This window comes from Papio anubis, chromosome 17 (assembly GCF_008728515.1).
Source record: "Papio anubis isolate 15944 chromosome 17, Panubis1.0, whole genome shotgun sequence".
NCBI lineage: Eukaryota > Metazoa > Chordata > Mammalia > Primates > Cercopithecidae > Papio > Papio anubis.
The window spans coordinates 7,833,153-7,854,019 of NC_044992.1; the positions used below are offsets into that span (position 1 = coordinate 7,833,153).

General features: G+C 52.8%; 1 protein-coding gene across 4 annotated transcripts; it reads left to right on the plus strand.

The window, feature by feature from the left end:
• Positions 1-1,804: 1,804 nt before the first annotated feature.
• ARHGEF15 (Rho guanine nucleotide exchange factor 15) lies at positions 1,805-18,175 on the plus strand. 4 transcript variants are annotated; one of them, XR_638892.4, is made up of 17 exons: positions 1,805-2,124; positions 4,672-4,806; positions 6,457-7,106; positions 7,389-7,721; positions 7,966-8,020; positions 9,674-9,732; positions 9,835-10,046; positions 10,168-10,328; positions 10,510-10,662; positions 10,774-10,903; positions 14,055-14,129; positions 14,239-14,331; positions 14,423-14,583; positions 14,729-14,832; positions 14,986-15,068; positions 15,173-15,277; positions 16,519-18,175. XR_638892.4 is itself a non-coding variant. In XM_009189638.4 (17 exons), the coding sequence occupies exons 3-17, from the start codon at positions 6,506-6,508 to the stop codon at positions 16,668-16,670; spliced, it is 2,526 nt and encodes an 841-aa protein (XP_009187902.1). In that variant the 5' UTR covers positions 1,807-2,124; positions 4,672-4,806; positions 6,457-6,505; the 3' UTR covers positions 16,671-18,175. The 4 variants fall into 4 exon arrangements, 3 of the variants coding, with proteins under 3 accessions (XP_009187902.1, XP_031513221.1, XP_003912359.1); XM_009189638.4 differs by having other exon boundaries at positions 1,807-2,124; positions 14,680-14,832; XM_031657361.1 differs by lacking the exon at positions 1,805-2,124 and having other exon boundaries at positions 4,390-4,806; positions 14,680-14,832.
• The last annotated feature ends 2,692 nt before the right edge of the window (positions 18,176-20,867 follow it).

A 20,867-nucleotide genomic window follows, 5' to 3' on the forward strand; every position in this document is an offset into this window, starting at 1 on the left:
GTTGCCTAAACACTGATGGGTTCTTCTTGGCTGCTGACTCCGCACCTGAAGTGCTCAGACTCCACCTAGTGGTGGCGTGGAAGGATCGTCTGTGTATATCCTCACCTGGACCAAACCCTGTATAAGTTCCCTTTATAAGGGATTGTTTTGTTGCTGTAAGTGACAGAAATCCAACTCAAACTAGCTTGCAAAAAGGGAACTCATTGACTCACACAACTGAAAACTCCAGACACAGATATGACTTCAGGCCAGCAGAATCAGGCACTCAAATCTGACCCTCTCCACCTGTGCCATACATCGGTTTTATTCTCAGGCCACCTCATTGATGGCCACTAGTACCTCTAGGCCCATATTCCACCAGCTTAGCATCCTCAGTGGGAATGTAACTGCCCAGCGGGCTCCTCCTGGCCTCTGCACAAATAAAGACCACGGCATTGCAGTAAAGAAAGAGTTTAATGGACACGAGGCCAGCCATGCCACATGCAAAATTGATTGCATTATTACTCAAATCAATCTCCCTGAAAATTCAGAGATCAGGGTTTTTGATGATTTGGTGGGTAGGGGGCCGGAAAGTGGGGAGTGCTAACTGGTCAGGTGGGAGATGAAATCATAGGGAGTTGAAACTCTCCTCTTTCACTGAGTTGGTTCCTGGGTGGGACCAGATGAACCAGTTTATTGATGTGGGTGTTGCCAGAGGATGCTCTGAGTGCAGGGTCTGCAAAACATCACAAGCCCTGATCTTAGGTTTTACAACAATGATGTTATCCCCAGGAGCAATTTGGGGAGGTTCAGAATCTTGCAACCTCCAGCTGCATGACTCCTAAACCAAATCTTGTGGTTTGTTTTGTTTTGTTTTGTGTGTGTGGTTTTGTGTGTGTGTGTGTGTGTGTGTGTGTGTGTGTGTGAGACGAAGCATCGCTTTGTCACCTAGGCTGGAGGGCAATGGCATGGTCTCTGCTCACTGCAGCCTCCGTCTCCTGGGTTCAAGCAATTGTCCTGTCTCAGCCTCCCGAGTAGCTGGGACTACAGGTGTGCGCCACCACACCCGGCTAATTTTTTGTATTTCTAGTAGAGACGGGGTTTCACCATGTTGGCCAGGCTGGCCTTGAACTCCTGAGCTCGTGATCTGCCAACCTCGGCCTCCCAAAGAGCTGGGATTACAGGCGAGCGCCACTGCGCGCAGCTGAAATGGGAGTTTTATTATTACTCAAATCAGTCTCCCCAGGCAGAATCAGAGTTTTTAAAGATCATTTGGCGGGTAGGGGGTAGGGGCTCGGGAAGTGGGGCGTGCTGACTGGTCAGGTTGGAGATGGAATTGTAGGGGCTAGAAGTGAGTTTTTCTTGCTGTCTTCTGTTCCTGGGTGTGATGACAGAACTGGTTATGTCAGATTAAGGTCTGAGTGGCATCAACTGATTCATGGAGCCAGTGGCTGCATGACCCCCAAACTAATTTATAATCTTGTAGCTAATTTGTCAATTTGTTAGTCCTGCAAAGGCCGACCAGTCCCCAGGCAAGAAGGGGGTCTTTTTGGTTCAGGGCTATTATCAGTTTTGTTTCAAGTCAAACCATGAACTGAATTCCTTCCCAAAGTTAGTTCAGCCTACGCCAAGGAATGAACAAGGACAGCTTAAAGGTTAGAAGCAACATGGAACTGGTTAGATCTGATTTTAGTAGAGAAGGGATTTCACCATGTTGGCCAGGCTGGTTTCGAACCCCTGACTTCAGGTGATCCACCCACCTCGGCCTCCAAAAGTGTTGGGATCACAGGTGTGAGCCACCGTGCTGGGCCAAAAACAATTTTTTAAAATTAAGTTTATTACATCTGTGTATTTTTCTGTATGTGCTTTTAAAGTCCTTGTGACACTGAGTTACAGGGCTTTGATTCTTGGGTCAAAAAAGACACCAAATTCTGCTAACTCTTAAAAACTGACATCAATTAAAGCCTCATCTTCAGGCCCAGTAGAAGATGTCAATCAAAATAAACTGTATTGCTGAGACAAACGGCCACAAATTAAAGCTATTCAACTGCTCAAGGCCCAGGGACTATCGGAGACAAACGGCCACAAATTAAAGCTATTCAACTGCTCAAGGCCCAGGGACTATCGCAGAAGGCATGTGAGATGGTAAGGATTGATTTTGTGAAATAAAATAAATTCAGTTTCTCTATAAATTAACCATTAATGTCAAAGGCACACTGATGCAAGATCAGCCATATGGGCCCTTGTGTCCGATTAACAACGTTTTCTTGGAGCATTAACTGACTCCTTACTAAAGGTCGTAAAGGTTATACAAAAGTTATGGAAGTTATATCTTATGGTCAAGATTAAAATGTTATAGAATGTTTATAAAATATTGGGGGCCGGGCGCGGTGGCTCACGTCTGTAATCCCAGCACTTTGGGAGGCTGAGTCAGGCGTATCATGAGGTCAGGAGTTAAAGACCAGCCCAGCCAACACGGGGAAACCCTGTCTCTACTAAAAAATACAAAAAATTGGCCGGGCGTGGTGGCTCAAGCCTGTAATCCCAGCACTTTGGGAGGCCGAGACGGGCGGATCACGAGGTCAGGAGATCGAAACCATCCTGGCTAACACGGTGAAACCCCGTCTCTACTAAAAAATACAAAAAACTAGCTGGGTGAGGTGGCAGGTGCCTGTAGTCCCAGCTACTCAGGAAACTGAGGCAGGAGAATGGCGTAAACCCGGGAGGTGGAGCTTGCAGTGAGCTGAGATCTGGCCACTGCACTCCAGCCCGGGCGACAGAGTGAAACTCTGTCTCAAAAAACAAACAAACAAACAAAAAAACAAAAAATTAGCCGGGTGTGGTGGCTGTAATCCCAGCTGCTTGGGAGACTGAGGTAGGAGAATCACTTGAACCCAGGAGGCAGAGGTTGTGGTGAGTCGAGATCGTACCACTGCACTCCAGCCTGGGCGACAGGGCAAGACTCCATCTCAAAAAAAAAAAAAAAAAAAAAATTTGGAAAAAAATTTAATTGGCTTCATGGTGTTTTTCTTAGGGCTTATTGTTTGGAAAATTAAGTCTCTTCTATCAAAGAATAAAGGTTTTTGCCTTTTTTTGAAGTCCTTGAGTTATCACTTTGGTTAAATCAATGACTTATTTTACAATGGCCTGTGATCCTATTTTGTGATATCAAGAGTTTTAAACCTTTGATATTTGACGAGCTTTCTAAAATCAAATTATAATTGTGTCTTTTTCTGACTCAATTAATCTTTTAAGATATTAGGGTCCCTAAAGTCCAAAAATGACATATTTGGTTTATTAGGTATAAAACTTATACAGGAAGCATTGTTAAATATGAAATGGTGTTTGCTTTTCTTTGGGCTGTATTTGTAAAAATTTGTTATTGGTATGTGTTCCAAAATTATGGGAAACTCCTATAATTCTGATGTGACTTAGTGTATGTTATCAGTAGTAATTATAATTGTTATGTTAAATTATTGTGTGCCAGAGAGGTGACAAATTTCCTTGTCAACTGGGTCTTTGACTAGGACTGCCCTAAAACTTTTTGTCACCCATGGACAATTGTTGTCTTGTTTTGGTCCTCTTTAGAAGGTGGTTTTATTTATTTCATTTATTTTTATTTCTATTTTTTTGAGATGGAGTCTCACTCTGTCACCTAGGCTGGAGTGCAGTGGCGCGATCTCGGCTCACCGCAACCTCCGCCTCCCAGGTTCAAGCAATTCTCCTGCCTCAGCCTCCCTAGTAGCTGGGATTATAGGCATGTGCCACCAGGCCCAGCTAATTTTGTACTTTTAGTAGAGACGGGGTTTCTCCATGTTGGTCAGGCTGGTCTCGAACTCCCGACCTCAGGTGATCCACCTGCCTTGTGCTGGGATTACAGCAGTGCTGGGATTACAGACATGAGCCACTGCGCCCGACCTCTGCACATTTTTTATTGTTGTTTTCAGACAGCATTTTGCTCTGTTGCGCAGGCTGAAGTGCAGTGGTGCGATCACAGCTCACTGTAGCGTCCAACTCCTGGGCTCAAGTGATGTTCCCACCTCAGCCTCCTGAGTAACTGGGACCACAAATGTGTGCCACTATAGCTATTTTTTTTTCTTTTGAGATGGAATTTCACTCTTGTTGGCCAAGCTGGAGTGCAATGGCGCGATCTCGGCTCACTGCAACCTCTGCCTCCCATAGCAATTCTCCTGCCTCAGCGCCTGGGATTACAGGCGCATGCCACCATGTCTGGCTAAGTTTTTGCATTTTTAGTACAAACGGGGTTTCACCATGTTAGCCAAGCTGGTCTCGAACTCCTGACCTCAGGTGATCTGCCTGCCTCGGCCTTCCCGAGTGCTGGGATTACAGACGTGAGCCACTTCCCCTGACCTGTCCATGGCTAATTAAAAAAAAATCTTTTGTAGAGACAGGATCACACTACGTTGCCGAGGCTGGTCCTCCCACCTTGCCCTCCCAAAGTGCTGGAGTGCTGGGATTATAAGGGTGAACGACGACGCCTGGCCCCCTGCAAATGTTATACCTCCCTGGAGGAGACAGATCCCAAGTCCACACCTCTCCTCCCCTCAGTACTACCTCCTGGCCCTCCCCTCTAACACACACACACACACACACACACACACGCACACACACACACGCACACACGCCAGACACAATGGCTGGGTGGGGCTGAGGAACTGGCTTCCTCCGCAGAGATCTCAATCTGGGCCCTGAGCTCCTGCCCCAGAATCACAGGAACAGATATTTGGAGACCTCAGCCCCGCATTCCTTGCTCCAAGGGGCAGAAAGGACACGCTGAAAATAGCAACTGATTCCAAAAAGATAAAGGTAAATTCATGGGGACCTCCTGCAGAGTTAGGGAGGGAGGCCTGCGGGAGGGTCCCTCGGGGTGAAAGAGGGGTTGGCGCACGCCTGGCTGAAGAGACAGGTGGTGGTGCGAGTCCTGGGAAAGATGGTGAGACTCGCCTTGGAGGGACGCACGTAGCATCCCTTAGCTGAGACAGAGGCGTCCAGATACCCATGCTCTGTGCCATTGAGGTCTTGTCCTCATCCCCACCCCTGTCCACCTCACTCCTGTGAGCCCCCATCTACACAGCTGTTCAGGTAGAACCTGTACACACATTTCCCATGCCTGAATTTCAGCTTTTCCCCAGAGCCCGTTAACCTCTGAGACCCTGGATACTTCTGTTTCCTGGGGCCCCGTGTGATGTGCGCATGTGGAGCGTGGTGTGGTTTGTTGGGGGGGGGGGTGTCCGGTTGGGAGGCGGATCTGATTCCTGTTTCCTGCCCCTACTCACTCAGCCCTGGGAGGTGACTGAGAGTGGAGGGGATTCAAGGGTGAGTGTTTGGGGCCCGAGTACCTGGATTCCTGAGTCGGGGGTAGGGAAGGAAGTAAATGCAGGTACCTGAGAGGAGTGTGGGATCCCTGAGGGGTAGGGGCTGGGGAGGAGCTGGCCAGTGGTCAAGACCACTGTGTGGGTCACTTTGCTAAGTGACTTTCTGCCAGAACACAGAGGCCACTGAGCTGCCAGACCCGTCATTTACAACCCCCTTGTTCCCCCCTCATCATTTCTCAAGGACCCAATCCGAGGCCTGGAGGGGTCTGACTCTCCTGCTGAGCCCTGAAGGGAGTTTGGAGGTTCCCCTGCTTCCCAGCCCGGACCCTGCAGCCTTCTTGGGATTGTAGCCTCCTTTCTCGAGGGAGGAAGAGAAACCCAGGCCACAGCGCCCTGGTCTGACTGGTCCTCTCCTTCAGCTGGCTCTCCCAGCCACCTCCCCAGGCCTCCTGGCAAGACTCATGCCTGTGCTGGGCTTCTCTCTGTGACCAGACCCAAGGGCAGGCGGGGACGATCAGACGCAGGACAGGAGAGACTGAGCCAGGGCCTCCTCATCTCCGGGGGTCAGAGGCTCCAGGAATCTTGATGGCAGGAAAAGGAGACTAAAAATAATCCGGAAAGGGAGAGTCCGGAGAGAGGAACTGGGAAATGGGGGGCGGAGGGCCGGTGGAGCAGGGAAACAGTGATGCACGCCTCGCAGCCCAGGCCCGGCGGACAGGCGCGCCCACGGCACCCAGACCCCGACAGCACAGAACACACATCGCACACCCACCCTGCCACCGCTATCTCAGACACGCACACTAAGAACTTCCTAACGGGCCACACGCCACACACTGTCCACTGCACTCTCCCCCTGCACACCCACCCGGCAAGCACAGAACTCGCACACTCACAATACACCGTGCCACTCCCCCACCACAACCACACACAAACCTCCACAACACACCCCACGGACACGTGGTTCAGTAGGCAGACACAGAGTGGTTGTACTAGCAAAGGGGATCCCCCGTATTGAGTTTTATGGATTCTCTGAAACCCCCACACCAGCCTTCCCTCCTGACTTCAAAATCCTGCCTTCCAGTGGCCTCAGTTTATCCACCCTGCGGGGCACTAAGGGTCTGTTTCCCTCTCTCCTCCTCAGGGGATGACTCCAGCAGAGCACCCCACTCCTTTGAAGACCACAGAGGAAGATGTCAGCCCAGTCCTTTCCTGCAGCAACACCCCCCACGCAGAAGCCCCCTCGGATCATCCGCCCCCGCCCTCCTTCTCGTTCCAGGGCTGCCCAGTCCTCAGGGCCTCCCCACAACGGCTCCTCTCCACAAGAACTTCCCCGAACCTCCAATGATGCACCAACCCCAATGTGCACCCCCATCTTCTGGGAGCCCCCAGCTGCATCCCTCAAGCCCCCTGCTCTTTTGCCCTCCTCAACTTCTAGAACCAGCCTCGACTCCCAGACTTCCCCAGAGTCACCTTCCAGCACCCCCACACCTAGTCCAGTGTCCCGGCGCTCCGCCTCCCCAGAACCTGCTCCCCGGTCCCCAGTCCCCCCACCCAAGCCTTCTGGGTCACCCCGCACGCCTCTGCTCCCCATGGCCGGGGTCCTGGCTCAGAATGGCTCTGCCTCAGCCCCTGGCACTGTGCGGAGGCTGGCTGGCAGGTTTGAAGGGGGTGCTGAAGGCCGGGTTCAGGATGCAGACGCCCCGGAGCCAGGTCTCCAAGCAAGAGCAGATGTCAATGGGGAGAGAGAAGCTCCCCTCCCCGGGAGTGGGTCCCAGGAGAACGGTGCTCCAGGTGAGTGTGGGGGGGTGGCGCTGGGGGACCTCAATCCACCCATCTTCTTCGTTTTCAGTGCTAATGACTTTCAGGGGCTACCTTTTCAAAAATGGATTTAATGTTTGGGATATCTGGTTTCTGTATGTCAGGATTTGAAGGGAGTCAGGGTGGAGGAGATCTACAGATGCCTCGACCTTGGTGTTGCAGTTGCTGGGCAGGTTAAAGATGGAGATGGTCTATGGTCTCAGGGGTGGGGCTGGGCCCCAAGGGCTTTCTCCTTAGGATATCCATCTCCCACAGATGCTGGCCTGGCCTGCCCTCCCTGCTGCCCCTGTGTCTGCCACACCACCCGACCTGGCCTGGAGCTCAGATGGGTGCCTGTGGGGGGCTATGAGGAGGTCCCCAGGGCCCCCCGTCGGGCCTCTCCACTGCGGACCTCTCGCTCCCGCCCCAACCCTCCAAGCATCGGTCACCCTGCTGTGGTCCTCACATCCTACCGCTCCACTGCCGAGCGCAAACTCTTGCCACCCCTCAAACCTCCTAAACCAACTCGTGTCAGGCAGGACGTCACCATTTTCAGGGACCCCCCACAGCCAGATCTTGATCTGCCTTCTGAAGATGGAATCCAAACAGGTGCAGGGCCTGGGGGAGTGGACATCTGGGCTGTGAGGGGACAGGAGAGAGGCAGGGGGGGACTAAACTCCAACAAACTACAATCCCCAACAGGCCCTGGGTTCTTTGCTTCCCTACCAGCTGCGCTCTGGTGCTGATGAGAATTGCAGGTTTTATAGTAACTGTTCCTGCTGAGGCTGGAGTTGGGAGTCCTGGGCTGGGGATCCTGGAGTTTTCTTCTCTTCACTCTGGCTTCTCTCTCCAGGGGACAGTCCTGATGAAGCTCCTCGGAACGCTCCTCCAGCAACTGTGGAGGGGAGGTACCGAACACCCCCACCCCTATTCCCTGGTTCTCTCCCCACCATGCTTCTACCTGAGGGCAGACTAACCTTCAGCTCCAGCTAAATCCCACCTGCACAAAGGTGAGGGGACAAGGGCCAGGGCTCTAGAGATAAGCAGCCCTTGTTTCAAATCCCAGCTCTGGCCCTTATCAATTCTGTGATCTTATAGAAGGCTGGGTGCGGTGGCTCATGTCTGTAATCCCAGCCCTTTGGGAGGCCGAGGCGGGAGGATCACCTAAGGTTAGGTGTTCAAGATCAGCCTGGCTAACATGGTGAAACCCCATCTCTACCAAAAATACAAAAATTAGCTGGGCGTGGTGTCGGGTGCCTGTAATCCCAGCTACTCGGGAGGCTGAGGCAGGAGAATCACTTGAACCCGGGAGGCGGAGGTTGCAAGGAGCCAAGATCGCGCCACTGCACTCCAGCCTGGGCGACAAGAGAGAAACTCTGTCTCAAAAAAGAAAAAAAAAAAAAAAAAAGAAAAAGAAGGCCGGGCGCGGTGGCTCAAGCCTGTAATCCCAGCACTTTGGGAGGCCGAGATGGGCGGATCACGAGGTCAGGAGATCGAGACCATCCTGGCGAACACAGTGAAACCCCGTCTCTACTAAGAAATACAAAAAATAGCCGGGCGAGATGGCGGGCGCCTGTAGTCCCAGCTACTCGGGAGGCTGAGGCCGGAGAATGGCATGAACCCGGGAGGCGGAGCTTGCAGTGAGCTGAGATCCGGCCACTGCACTCCAGCCTGGGCTACAGAGCGAGACTCCGTCTCAAAAAAAAAAAAAGAAAAAGAAGGTCTTTAGCCTTCCTGGGTCTCAGTGTCCTCATCTATGAAATGGGGCTAAGCATAGAAGCCACTTCATGGAATCGTGGGGATATGATATTGTGAAGAGCCGGGCCCAGAGTAAGTGTACCACTTTAACTCCCTTCCCTCACCTTGAGCTTCTATTGTAATTATTGTCTGAAAATCTATTTGGCAATCATGACCATCTCTTCTATGCTATCCAGGCTTGTTAATTATCTTAGATTCACCATTGTTATCAGGGTCCATTCATTTATTCAACAAACATTTACTAGCGTGGTTTTTAGCTTGGGCGAATGGGGGTGTGGTGGTGCCGATGACCAGAGCAGGGGAGATAAGGGGCTACACGTGCTGGTGGGAGGTGTGAGAGTGTAGTCCACCACGTTGAGCTTCCTTGACACACAAATAGGGCATTCCAGACAATGGTTGCTACGTGAGAAGGCTGAGAAGGAGACTCAGAAGTCTCTGGTCTACAATAGTTGAGATAGGAATGGGGCCCACTTAGTTCAGGGGCTCCTCTCTAAAAGGCACATACAAAGATCTGAAATTTGGGCCTGGCAAAGTAGCTCACGCCTGTAATCCTGACACTTTGCAAGGCCAAGGTGGCAGGATTGCTTGAGGCCAGGAGTTTAAGACCAGCCTGGGCAACATAGCGAAACCTTGTCTTTCCCCTTCAAACAAAACAAAAAGCCTGAGGTTTGAGGTGGGGAGCCGTCAGGATCCCTACATTCAACCTGCATGTGCGTTGCCCTGTCCAGCATGGGAACAACAAGCACCCTGAGGTGGGCAGTAGTCGTGGCCCTGGGGACTCCCTTCCCTTTCTTTCTCCACAGGGAAGAGGAGGGGCTAGAGGTGCTGAAGGAGCAGAACTGGGAGCTGCCCCTGCAGGATGGTGAGGGCCTCTGGACCTGAGGGTCCCTGCTGTGACCATCAAGCAGTGGGGGAAGGGTTTGGGGACCCTGGGCTTCCCTGAAGTGCTATGTTTGCCCTCTAGAACCTCTGTACCAGACCTACCGAGCAGCTGTGCTGTCAGAGGAGCTGTGGGGGGTCGGTGAGGATGGGAGTCCTTCTCCAGCAAATGCTGGAGATGCGCCCACTTTCCCACGACCCCCTGGACCTCGCAACACCCTGTGGCAGGAGCTTCCGGCTGTGCAAACAAGCGGCCTTCTGGATACCCTCAGCCCCCAGGAGAGGCGCATGCAGGAGGTGGGAGCTGGAGGTGGGAGACGGGAGGAGGGTGCTGGGGTTGGGCGGGCTGCATGGGTCAGACGTAGGGGAAGAGGGCCCAGGGTCCTGGCTTTCCACGACTGCCTGCTCTTCTTTCTAGAGTCTTTTCGAGGTGGTAACATCCGAGGCTTCCTACCTGCGCTCCCTGCGGCTGCTGACCGACACCTTCGTGCTGAGCCAGGCACTCCGGGACACGCTCACCCCCCGTGATCACCACACACTCTTCTCCAATGTGCAGCGGGTCCAGGGAGTCAGCGAACGGTCAGTGGCTTCCTGTACTTCCAGGGAACCTGCCCTTAGGCGGCTGGGCACGCCCTTTCCTCTCTCCCGGGCCCAGGTCCTTCCTTCTACTGACCCAGTTGGTTCCCAGCCCTTCTCTCACGAACCCGGGAGACCTGGCTCTCTGCCCCGCCCCCATTGCTTGCTTCCCCAATTCCTTCAGGTTTCTAGCAACGCTCCTGTCCCGTGTGCGCTCTTCCCCCCACATCAGCGACCTGTGTGATGTGGTGCACGCCCACGCTGTGGGGCCTTTCTCGGTGTATGTGGATTATGTGCGGAACCAACAGTATCAGGAGGAGACCTACAGCCGCCTCATGTGAGTGTCCCAGGGGTGTGGAGGAAGCTGGAGAGAGGGGTGGCGTCGAGGCCACAGCAGGCTGGGGCACCAGGGCCTCCAGGCAGCCGCTAACCACTCTTGCTTCTGCAGGGACACCAACATGCGCTTCTCCGCCGAGCTGCGCCGGCTGCAGAGCCTCCCTAAGTGTGAGCGGCTCCCGCTGCCGTCCTTCCTGCTACTGCCCTTCCAGCGCATCACCCGGCTCCGCATGCTACTGCAGGTACTCGTCCGGCTGCGGCAGTTTCCGCCCCACCAACCCCATCGGAGAACACTCCTGAGGGCTTCTTGGCCCTCCAGTTATCACCATGCACTACTCCACCTTAAACATAAAATCCCCCAAATCATAACTACGAATCTGGGTGTCTCAGCCTAGGACCCACCACGCCCTGCCTTAGGGGACCTGTGGGCTCTTCCCCTTACCTGGACTGCCTCCAGGTCCAGGTGCAGGGAAAGGGCCTCTGGCTGGAGACAGGCGTTCCACACCTAGCTCTGCCACTGACTCTCTGAGTGACCTCGGGCAAGTCCCTTCTGCTTGCTGGGTCTCAGCAGGGAGTGTGTGAGTAGTTTTTGAGGTTGTCTCTGGCTGTATTCTTCTACCCACATGCCTTCCCAACTGGGGTGATATCACCCCCAAGGGGGCAAAAATTGGTTCTTTGGGGGTGAAAATAATCTTAGTTATTCCAACAGTGGTACTCCATTAAGCTTTAGTGCATAAACAGAGTTCCAGTAGATCTGTAGAATTAAACTTTCATGGTGAGGGGGATGTTTAGGGAAAATTATCTAAAAAAGGCATCTTAGTGGGGTGATACTGGGAAAAAAAAAAGTTTGAGACACTCTTCTCCTCCTCCTTCTTCTTTTCTTTTTTTCTGAGATGGAGTCTCGCTCTGTCATCCAGGCTGGAGTGCAATGGCGCGATCTCGGCTCACTGCAACCTCTGCCTCCTAGATTCAAGCGATTCTCCTGCCTCAGCTTCCTGAGTAGCTGAGATTACAGGTGTGGACTACCACGCCCGGTTAATTTTTGTATTATTAGTAGAGATGGGGTTTAAGCATGTTGGCCACGCTGCTCTCGAACTCCCGACCTCACGTGGTCCACCCACCTCAGTCTCCCAAAGTGCTGGCATTACAGGTGTGAGCCACTGCACCCGGCCTGAGACACTCTTTTTTTTTTTTGAGATGGAGTCTTGGTCTGTCACCCAGGCTGGAGTGTAGTGGCACGATCTCAGCTCACTGCAAGCTCCACCTCCCGGGTTCACACCATTCTCCTGTCTCAGCCTCCTGAGCAGCTGGGACTACAGGGTCCCGCCACCACACCCGGCTAATTTTTTGTATTTTTAGTAGAGACAGGGTTTCACCATGTTAGCCAGGATGGTCTCCATCTCCTGACCTCGTGATATGCCCGCCTCGGCCTCCCAAAGTGCTGGGATTACAGGCATGAGCCACTGTTCCCAGCTGACACGCTCTCTTCTATTGCAAAGCAGAGACTCCTTTCTAACCAGGTCACCCAATATGGGGATCTTTAGAGCAGTGGCATGATCACAGCTCACTGCAGCCTCAAATTCCTGGGCTCAAGGGATCCTCATGCCTCAGCCTGGGACCACAGTGCCACCATGCCCTGCTATTTATTAATTTTTGTTTTTATAGAGACAGGGTCTCACTATGTTGGCTAGGCTGGTCTTGAACTCCTGGCCTCAAGCAGTCCTCCTATCTCAGCTTCTCAAAGCTCTGGCCTTACAGGTGTGAGCCACTAAGCCCAGCGAATGGGGGGATCTTTATGTGAAGAGTTCCCAACTAGATTTTCAGTGTCTTTATGATCTTATTCAGCTTTATCTATCCCCAGTGTAGACAACACAATAATAATAATGATACTAATCATAATAGCTCAACAGCTATTGAGCTTTCTAGGAATGGTTCTAAGTGCTATACACCTGTGTAACCTTACCCACAACTGTGTGAGGGTAGGGACTATTATTTGTCCTACTTCAGAGATGAGAAAGCTAAGGCACAGGTCACATAACTTGCCCCAGGTCATATAGAAATAATTGATGGAGGCCGGGCGCGGTGGCTCAAGCCTGTAATCCCAGCACTTTGGGAGGCCGAGGCGGGCGGATCACAAGGTCAGGAGATCGAGACCATCCTGGCTAACACGGTGAAACCCCGTCTCTACTAAAAACACAAAAAACTAGCCGGGCGAGGTGGCGGGCGCCTGTAGTCCCAGCTACTCGGGAGGCTGAGGCAGGAGAATGGCGTAAACCCAGGAGGTGGAGCTTGCAGTGAGCCGAGATCGCGCCATTGCACTCCAGCCTGGGGGACAGAGCAAGACTCCATCTCAAAAAAAAAAAAAAAAAAAAAAAAAAAAAGAAATAATTGATGGAGAAAAAATTGTAATTAAGCACTCTTAGCTACTCTGCTGTATTGCCTGCACTAACAGTTTTGGTTAATAATTATTAAAATAATAGGAACCTGGCCGGGCGCGGTGGCTCAAGCCTGTAATCCCAGCACTTTGGGAGGCTGAGACGGGCGGATCACAAGGTCAGGAGATCGAGACCATCCTGGCTAACACGGTGAAACCCCGTCTCTACTAAAAAATACAAAAAACTAGCCGGGCGAGGTGGCGGGCGCCTGTGGTCCCAGCTACTCCGGAGGCTGAGGCAGGAGAATGGCGTAAATTCGGGAGGCGGAGCTTGCAGTGAGCTGAGATCCGGCCACTGCGCTCCAGCCTGGGCGACAGAGCCAGACTCAGTCTCAAAAAAAAAATAATAGGAACCTTCAGGCTGGGCGCAGTGGCTCATTCCTGTAATCCCAGCACTTTGGGAGGCCGAGGCGGGTGGATCATCTGAGGTCAGCAGTTCAAGACCAGCCTGGGCAACATGATAAAACCCCATTTCTACTAAAAATACAAAAAATTAACCAGGCGTGGTGGCACATGTCTGTAATCCCAGCTACTTGGGAGCCTGAAGCAGGAGAATCACTTGAACCTGGGAGGCAGAAGTTGCAGTGAACCGAGGTCGCGCCATTGCACTCCAGCCTGGGTGATAGAGCCAGACTCTGAAAAAAAAAAAATAGGAACCTTCTTTTCAACATTTAATATGTACCAAGAACTATGCTAAGCACTTTACCTATATTACCGTCTTGAATCCTCAAAACAATGCTATTGATATGCTAGGTGGATATTAGCCCCATTTTACAGATGGGGAAGCTGAGGCTCAGAGAGGTAACAGGACTTGCTTAGGGTTCTGCAGATGGTGAATGATGAGGTCTGTCAGCCTTGTTGAAATTGGCCAAAGCAGGCAGGGTCCTCTGAGCTGTGGCCCCTCTGAATCCCAGGGCCACAGAGCAGGGGGCCCAGTCACCCTTCCTCCTTGTCCCCAGAATATCCTGCGTCAGACAGAAGAGGGGTCCAGCCGTCAGGAGAATGCCCAGAAGGCCCTGGGTGCTGTCAGCAAGGTGGGCAGGAGGGACACTGAAGTGGGGGGAGGTGACAAGGTGGTAGAGAGAAATGGTAGGGAGTAGGGGGCTGGCCGCTGGGATGGGTAACACAGATCCCCTTACCTAGATCATCGAGCGTTGCAGCGCTGAGGTGGGGCGCATGAAGCAGACTGAAGAGCTGATCCGGCTCACCCAAAGGCTGCGCTTCCACAAAGTCAAGGTACATCCCTGCCCAGGCTCCCCATCTTGCCCTGCCCCACAGTGCTGCTGCTGCTGCTGCTAGAACCTCCTCTGCCTCTGCTTCCTCCCAGGCCCTGCCCCTAGTCTCCTGGTCACGGCGCCTGGAGTTCCAGGGAGAGCTGACCGAGTTAGGGTGCCGGAGGGGGGGCGTGCTCTTTGCCTCGCGCCCCCGCTTCACCCCTCTTTGCCTGCTGCTCTTCAGCGACCTGCTGCTCATCACTCAGCCTAAGAGGTGAGTCCTAGGGAAGGAAGGAGCCCAGTCTGGCGTGGGCAGGAGGGGTCCAGCGGGACCCCTGCTGTCCTTCTGAACGACCTCATCCCTGGGCAGTGGGCAGCGGCTACAGGTTCTGGACTATGCCCATCGCTCCCTGGTCCAGGCCCAGCAGGTTCCGGATCCATCTGGACCCCCTACCTTCCGCCTCTCCCTTCTCAGCAACCACCAGGGTCGCCCCACCCACCGGCTACTCCAAGCTTCTTCCCTGTGAGTTGCGTTTCCTTCAGAAAACACCCTTGGGACGCTTATCTGACCTCTCAGAGCTCCTCCGACTTCCCCAGTCTCTCTCTTCTGTGGCTCCTGTCTCAGCCCCAGAGGATCTCTTGGGCCATCTGTGACACTTCCCAATGTCCCCACCAGATCAGACATGCAGCGCTGGCTAGGAGCCTTCCCGACCCCAGGCCCTCTTCCCTGCTCCCCAGACACCATCTATGAGGACTGTGGTGAGTATCCCCCTAGATGGGAGGAGGGAAGAAAAAGTGAGTCTTAGAGGAATATGGGGGAGAAGCTAAACAAAATCACTTTAATGCCACCCACCCCCAACCAGACTGTTCCCAGGAACTGTGTTCAGAGCCATCTACACCTGCCAAAACTGAAGGACGGAGTCTGGAGTCCAGGGCTGCCCCCAAACACCTGCACAAGACCCCTGAAGGTGAGACAGTCTTTCATTTATTTATTTTGTATTTATTATTATTATTATTATTTGAGACAGATTCTCATTCTGTCAGCCAGGCTAGAGTGCAGTGGTGTGAGCTCGGCTCACTGCAACCTCCCGGGTTCAAAGGATTCTCCTGCCTCAACCTCCCAAGTAGCTGGAATTACAGGCATCCACCACCAAGCCTGGCTAATTTTTGTATTTTTCGTAGAGATGGGATTTCACCATGTTGGCCAGGCTGGTCTCGAACTCCTGACCTCAGGTGATCCGTCTGCTTTCACCTCCCAAAGTGCTGGGATTATAGGCATGAGCCTCCGGTGCCTGGCCTTCTTTCTTTCTTTTTTTTTTTTTTAATGGAGGTGGGGGTCTCGCTATGTTGCTCAGGCTGGTCTTGAATTCCTGGGCTCAAGTGATCCTCCTGCCTCAGCCTCTCAAAGTGCTGTTATTACAGGCATGAGCCCCTGAGCCTGGCCGTGTTTCATTTATTCATTCAGGAAATATTTATTAAGCACCTACGAAGTGCCACTCGCTGTTCTAGGGACTGTGCATCAAACATATCAATCACACTTCCTTCCTTGCTGGAGCCATGTTCTAGCAGAGGAGGCAGACGATAAAGAATGAGCAAAATAGATAAGTAAGTTATAAAGTACATGTGAAGGTGAGGAGTGTTATGGGGGGAAAAAAAAGTGAGCAGAGCAAAGAAGGTCAGGAGTTCCAGGGTTGGGCAGCGTGAAATTTTCAATACGGAGGCTGAGGTGGACCTCACTGAGAAGGCAGCATGAAGCTTGATGGAGCTAATTTAGGCCCATGGTGTCTGGGGGAAGAATGTCCCAGCTGGAGGCAGCAGGCAGTGCAAAGGCCCTGTGGTTGGTGTGTGACTGAGGAACTGTAAGGAGGCCAGTGTGGCCAGCAGGAGAGAGAAAGGGGGAGAAGCAAATGAGGTCACACAAGTGGCAGGGACGGGATCACGCAGGACCTGACAGGTCCCTGCAAGGACTCCACCTCTTACTCCAAGTGACATGAGCAGCCATGCAGGGCTTGATGGAGGAGCAGCCCAGACCCTCTCCAAGCTGCTGTCACCTCCACTTCTGATGCCCTTTCTACTGATGCTCCAGGCTTATCCATGAATTCCCACACCTACAATGACCCTGAAGGCCTGAGAACCCATGAGGCCCCCTTTCCCTCTTCACCTGCTTCCTGTCCCTACCTCACTGGATCGCCTGTCTCTCTTCCCCCAGGTTGGCTGAAGGGGCTTCCTGGGGCCTTCCCTGCCCAGCTGGTGTGTGAAGTCACAGGGGAACACGAAAGGAGGAGGCACCTTCGCCAGCACCAGAGGCTTCTCGAGGCTGTTGGGCCTTCTTCAGGCACCCCCAATGCCCCCCCACCTTAATGCAGGCTGAGGAGGGGGCACATGTTGGGAGACACCTACCAGTGTGGCACGGAGAGAACAAAGCCCATTCATCCATTGGATTCACTGTCAGTGGAGATACTACCTCTCGTGGCAACCAGTAGAGATCGAGCTTCAGGACCGGGCAGCCAATGAAAACGGCCTCCTGAGCCCACAGCAATAAGAATGAATGAGGATGCCTTGAATGTGCGGCCAATGGAGACAGAAGCTTAGTGCAGAGCAGCCAATGGGTACTGAGCTGGCTGAGCCTACGGCCAATGAGTATTCCTGCTATGCTCAAGGCCAAGGAAGATAAATCTAGATCATGGCAGTTAAAAAGGGGCCTCCTTGAAGATAAAGTCCTAGGATAAAATTGTGAACAGGAATGAGCAGGAAGCCAACCAGCCAAAGAAAATGGTGATCTGGGCCCCAGAGACCAGTACTCACCCTGGTTGATTCTGCAGCAATGACTGGTCCTGTCTTTTGAGTCCGGGACATACTAGTTTCCATTCATGGGTGCTTCCTGTGCCCTCTCAAGTCAGTTCTTCTCTTCCAGAAGAATTCAGAGTGTGTGTCTCAGAAAATCTGCGTGTGTGCACTTGCATGTGTAGATATGTGTGTATATGTATCAGGGAAGGCATTCTGCCGACTGTGGTGTGTGTGTGGTGATTGTGTTCCTCACCCACAAATGCTCCATTTCTTCCTTTACCTCTCATTTTTCCTATTACTTGCTCCAAGAAAGATGCTAAGTCTGAGCTCCAGAAGAGACTGTGCTGGGTGTGGCTTGGCACCCAGGGGATGAAAGCCCTGAGCTCTGGGTCTCTTGGAGGCCAGGGTTCCGTGGCAGGTGCGGGGCAATGTTATGGAGCAGCCAACAACCTGGCAGAGGAGCCCAAGGGACTGAAGATGGCCAGTAGCTGGGTCCTGAGGCCCCTGAAGTCTGCAGGCCCTTCACCTTGCCCCAAACGCTGGCCTCCATAATTCCTGCCTGCAGATTCCCCAACTTGGAGTATAATCCACCAGCCAGCCTCAGCCTTGAGCTTCGGAACCACATTAGATCCTGCATCTGGGTGAAGAAACGGGAGCTGTGGATCACAGGCCAGCCAGTGAACCTCCTGGGCTTTTTTGCCTTTGTCCTGATCCTCTCACAGAAACACTGGGCCAAACAGTGGGGAGAGATTGGAGAGCGGGTATGGCTGCCCAACCCCACCCAGAGTATCTGTTTCCAGATGAGTAAATGCCTCGCATGATACCAGAGGAGGTGAGGGACAGAGACAGCAAGGCGGACAGTGACTGGCAGGGGGTCCCAGGCCCGGGACAAGGCCTCCCCTTCAGCACAGCAACTTGCCCAGGACCGACACTGTCACATTGACTGCAGGAGGCACAGGGACTCCGGGAGACTCAGAGGCAGAGAGCACTGGAGTTTGGCAGTCCATGACATTGGAGACTCCCCTAGCAGGGTGCCTGACATGGGGAACCCTCAATAAATAGTGGTGCATTTGTACTGAGGCTCTCCGGGGAAGTGTGTGCTTATAGGAGCAGTGGTCTCCAAGTGTGGTTTCATAAGGGGGATGGGGCTGCTTGGAAAGGGGTCCAGAGCAGGGGTCAATTCTGTTGGGAACTGGGGCTTGAAGGTCATGTGCAAGACCTGAGTGTGTCAGCCCACTCAGTTCCTGAGGGCTTTGAGGTAGTGGTGGTGGTGGCAATGGTGGTGGGTTTGCAGCAGCTGTGGCTGGGGGCCGCTGCAGACTGGGCAATGCCTGGGGCTCAGACAGGCGATGAAAATGCAGCAAGAAGAATAAAAAGGGCAATCAGGGCTGGTCACGGTGGCTCGCACCCGTAATCCCAGCACTTTGGGAGGTCGAGGTGGGCGGATCACTTGAACTCAGGAGTTTGAGACCAGCCTGGGAAGCATAATGAAACCCTGTCTCTACAAAAAATACAAAAATTACCCAGGCACAGTGGCATGCGCCTATAGTCCCAGCTACTTGGGATGCTGAGGCAAGAGGATAGCTTAAACTCGGGAGGTAGAGGCTGCGATGTGCCATGTTTGCATCACTGCACTCCAGCTTGGGTGACAAAGCAAGACCCTGTCTCAAAAAAAAAAAAAAAGGCAGCAATAAAGCCCCTTTACTGACCAGCCAATCATCTCTGTGTTTAATTCAATTATACCTATTTATTGAGTGCCTTCAATGTGCCAGGCATTGTTCTAGGATCTGGGCATACAGACATGAAAAAGACAAGGTCCTTGCCTTCAGGAAACCTTCATCCTGAGGGTGAGAGGTGACAGGGACAATTACCATGTCAACAAATTAATAAGTAAGATAAGATCAGGCCGGGCCAGTGGTTCACCCCTGTAATCCCAGCACTTTGGGAGGCTGAGGTGGGCGGATCTCTTGAGGTCAGGAGTTCAAGACCAGCCTGGCCAACATGGTGAAACCCTGTCTCTACTAAAAATACAAAAATTAGGCCGGGTGCAGTGGCTCACGCCTGTAATCCCTGCACTTTGGGAGGCCAAGGCGGGCGGATCACTTGAGGTCAGGAGTTCGAGACCAGCCTGGCCGACATGGTGAAACTCTGTCTCTACTAAAAATACAAAAATTAGCTGGGCATGGTGGTACATGCCTGTAAGTCCTAGCTACTTGGGAGGCTGAGGCAGGAGAATCATTTGAACCTGGGAGGCGGAAGTTGCAGGAGGTTGCAGTGAGCCGAGATCGCAGCATTGCACTCCAGCCTGGGCGACAGGGCGAGATTCCGTCTCAATAAAACAAAACAAGGGCTGGGCGCAGTGGCTCACGCCTGTAATCCCGGCACTTTGGGAGGCCAAGGCAGGCGGATCACCTGAGATTGGGAGTTCCAGACCAGCCTGACCAATATGGAGAAACCCTGTCTCTACTAAAAATACAAAATTAGCCAGGCGTGGTGGCGAATGCCTGTAATCCCAGTTACTTGGGAAGCTGAGGCAGGAGAATCGCTTGAACCCGGGAGGCAGAGTTTGCAGTGAGCCAAGATGGCACCATTGCACTCCAGCCTAGGCAACAAGAGCGAAACTCCGTCTAAAAAACAAAACAAAACAAAACACGCCCCCCTCCCCCACAAAAAAAAAACCCAGCAATAAGATAAAATCAGTAAGCAGTAAGCCGAAAATACAGCAAGGGCTGTGGCATAGAATGTTGTGTGTGTGTTTTTTTGGGGAGGGTGGTGGCTTTAGGGAAGATCTTGGAAGATATGACATTTGAACTGAGACCCAGATGACTTCCAGAGGAAGTAGCCCTGAGAAGATCTGGGGAAAGAGCATTCGAATGGAGGCAACAGGGGACGATAGCCCAGGAACAGAAGGTAGTGGTAGTGGGGATGGGAATCGGTGCACCTGACCCTTCAAGTGTCCTGGTAGGGGGAGCCCCTCCCCACCCAGGTCTCCCTCCCTCTTTGGCATAAGACGGAGACACTGGGCTACTCAGACAGACAGACATCCGGGGCAGACACGTATCCCATACACCTCTCCTGGCTCCTCATCCCCTACTAGAGTCCTGCCACTAAGGAAGCCCCCATGCTCCAATTCAGATGTTCTCATGGTGGGATAATGGGGAGATGTGGACCAGGTAAGGGTTACTTTGGAGACATAAAGGTGCATACAATACAACCATATGTTCCAAAAGAGACTGAGAAGACAGGAAGGGAGGGCGTTGCCATGTTTCCTGACTTTTAGGAGTTGGTTTCTGTTATCTCAGATCCCGCTTTCCATTTTGGGGTGACCTGAGTGTGTTTGTCCTGGAGGGGTCTGCATTCTGCTGGCCAGTCCGAGGGGGCCGAAGGGCATGAAACACAGCTATATGAGAAAGGGGCGGATGTCGGGGAATGAGGACCACAGCAAGGAGAGTGTGGATAGACCCAAGATGGGGATGGTGTAAGGAGGACAGAAAAGGGAGACTGATGGGGGGTGTTGCAGGACAGGTGGCAGGAGGTAACTCAGCTCATCCCGAATTGTCTCCCTCCCTCTCCCTCAGGCATCTCTGCTATGGGAGTCCAGCGTCCCCTCCTACCTGTGTTCTTTCTGCCCCTCTGGGTTGCCTCCTGCAACTTCCTCACCGGCGGCGTAGGAGGGCCCATGGGAGAAGCCTCTCAGCTGTGCCGTGTCTGGGTTCCAGGCATGCTGGTGGGGGTAGTACAGAGAGGTTCACTGAGTCAGCTGGGGAGTCC

What these genes read in the sequence shown, in the direction of transcription:
- ARHGEF15 (XM_009189638.4), top strand. Translation starts at nt 6,506, where the DNA reads ATGTCAGCCCAGTCCTTTCCTGCAGCAACACCCCCCACGCAGAAGCCC. An exon ending in AGGAGAGGCGCATGCAGGAG is followed by an intron (nt 10,047 to 10,167) that starts GTGGGAGCTGGA and finishes TCTTCTTTCTAG; the next exon opens with AGTCTTTTCGAGGTGGTAAC. An exon ending in CACCATCTATGAGGACTGTG is followed by an intron (nt 15,069 to 15,172) that starts GTGAGTATCCCC and finishes ACCCCCAACCAG; the next exon opens with ACTGTTCCCAGGAACTGTGT.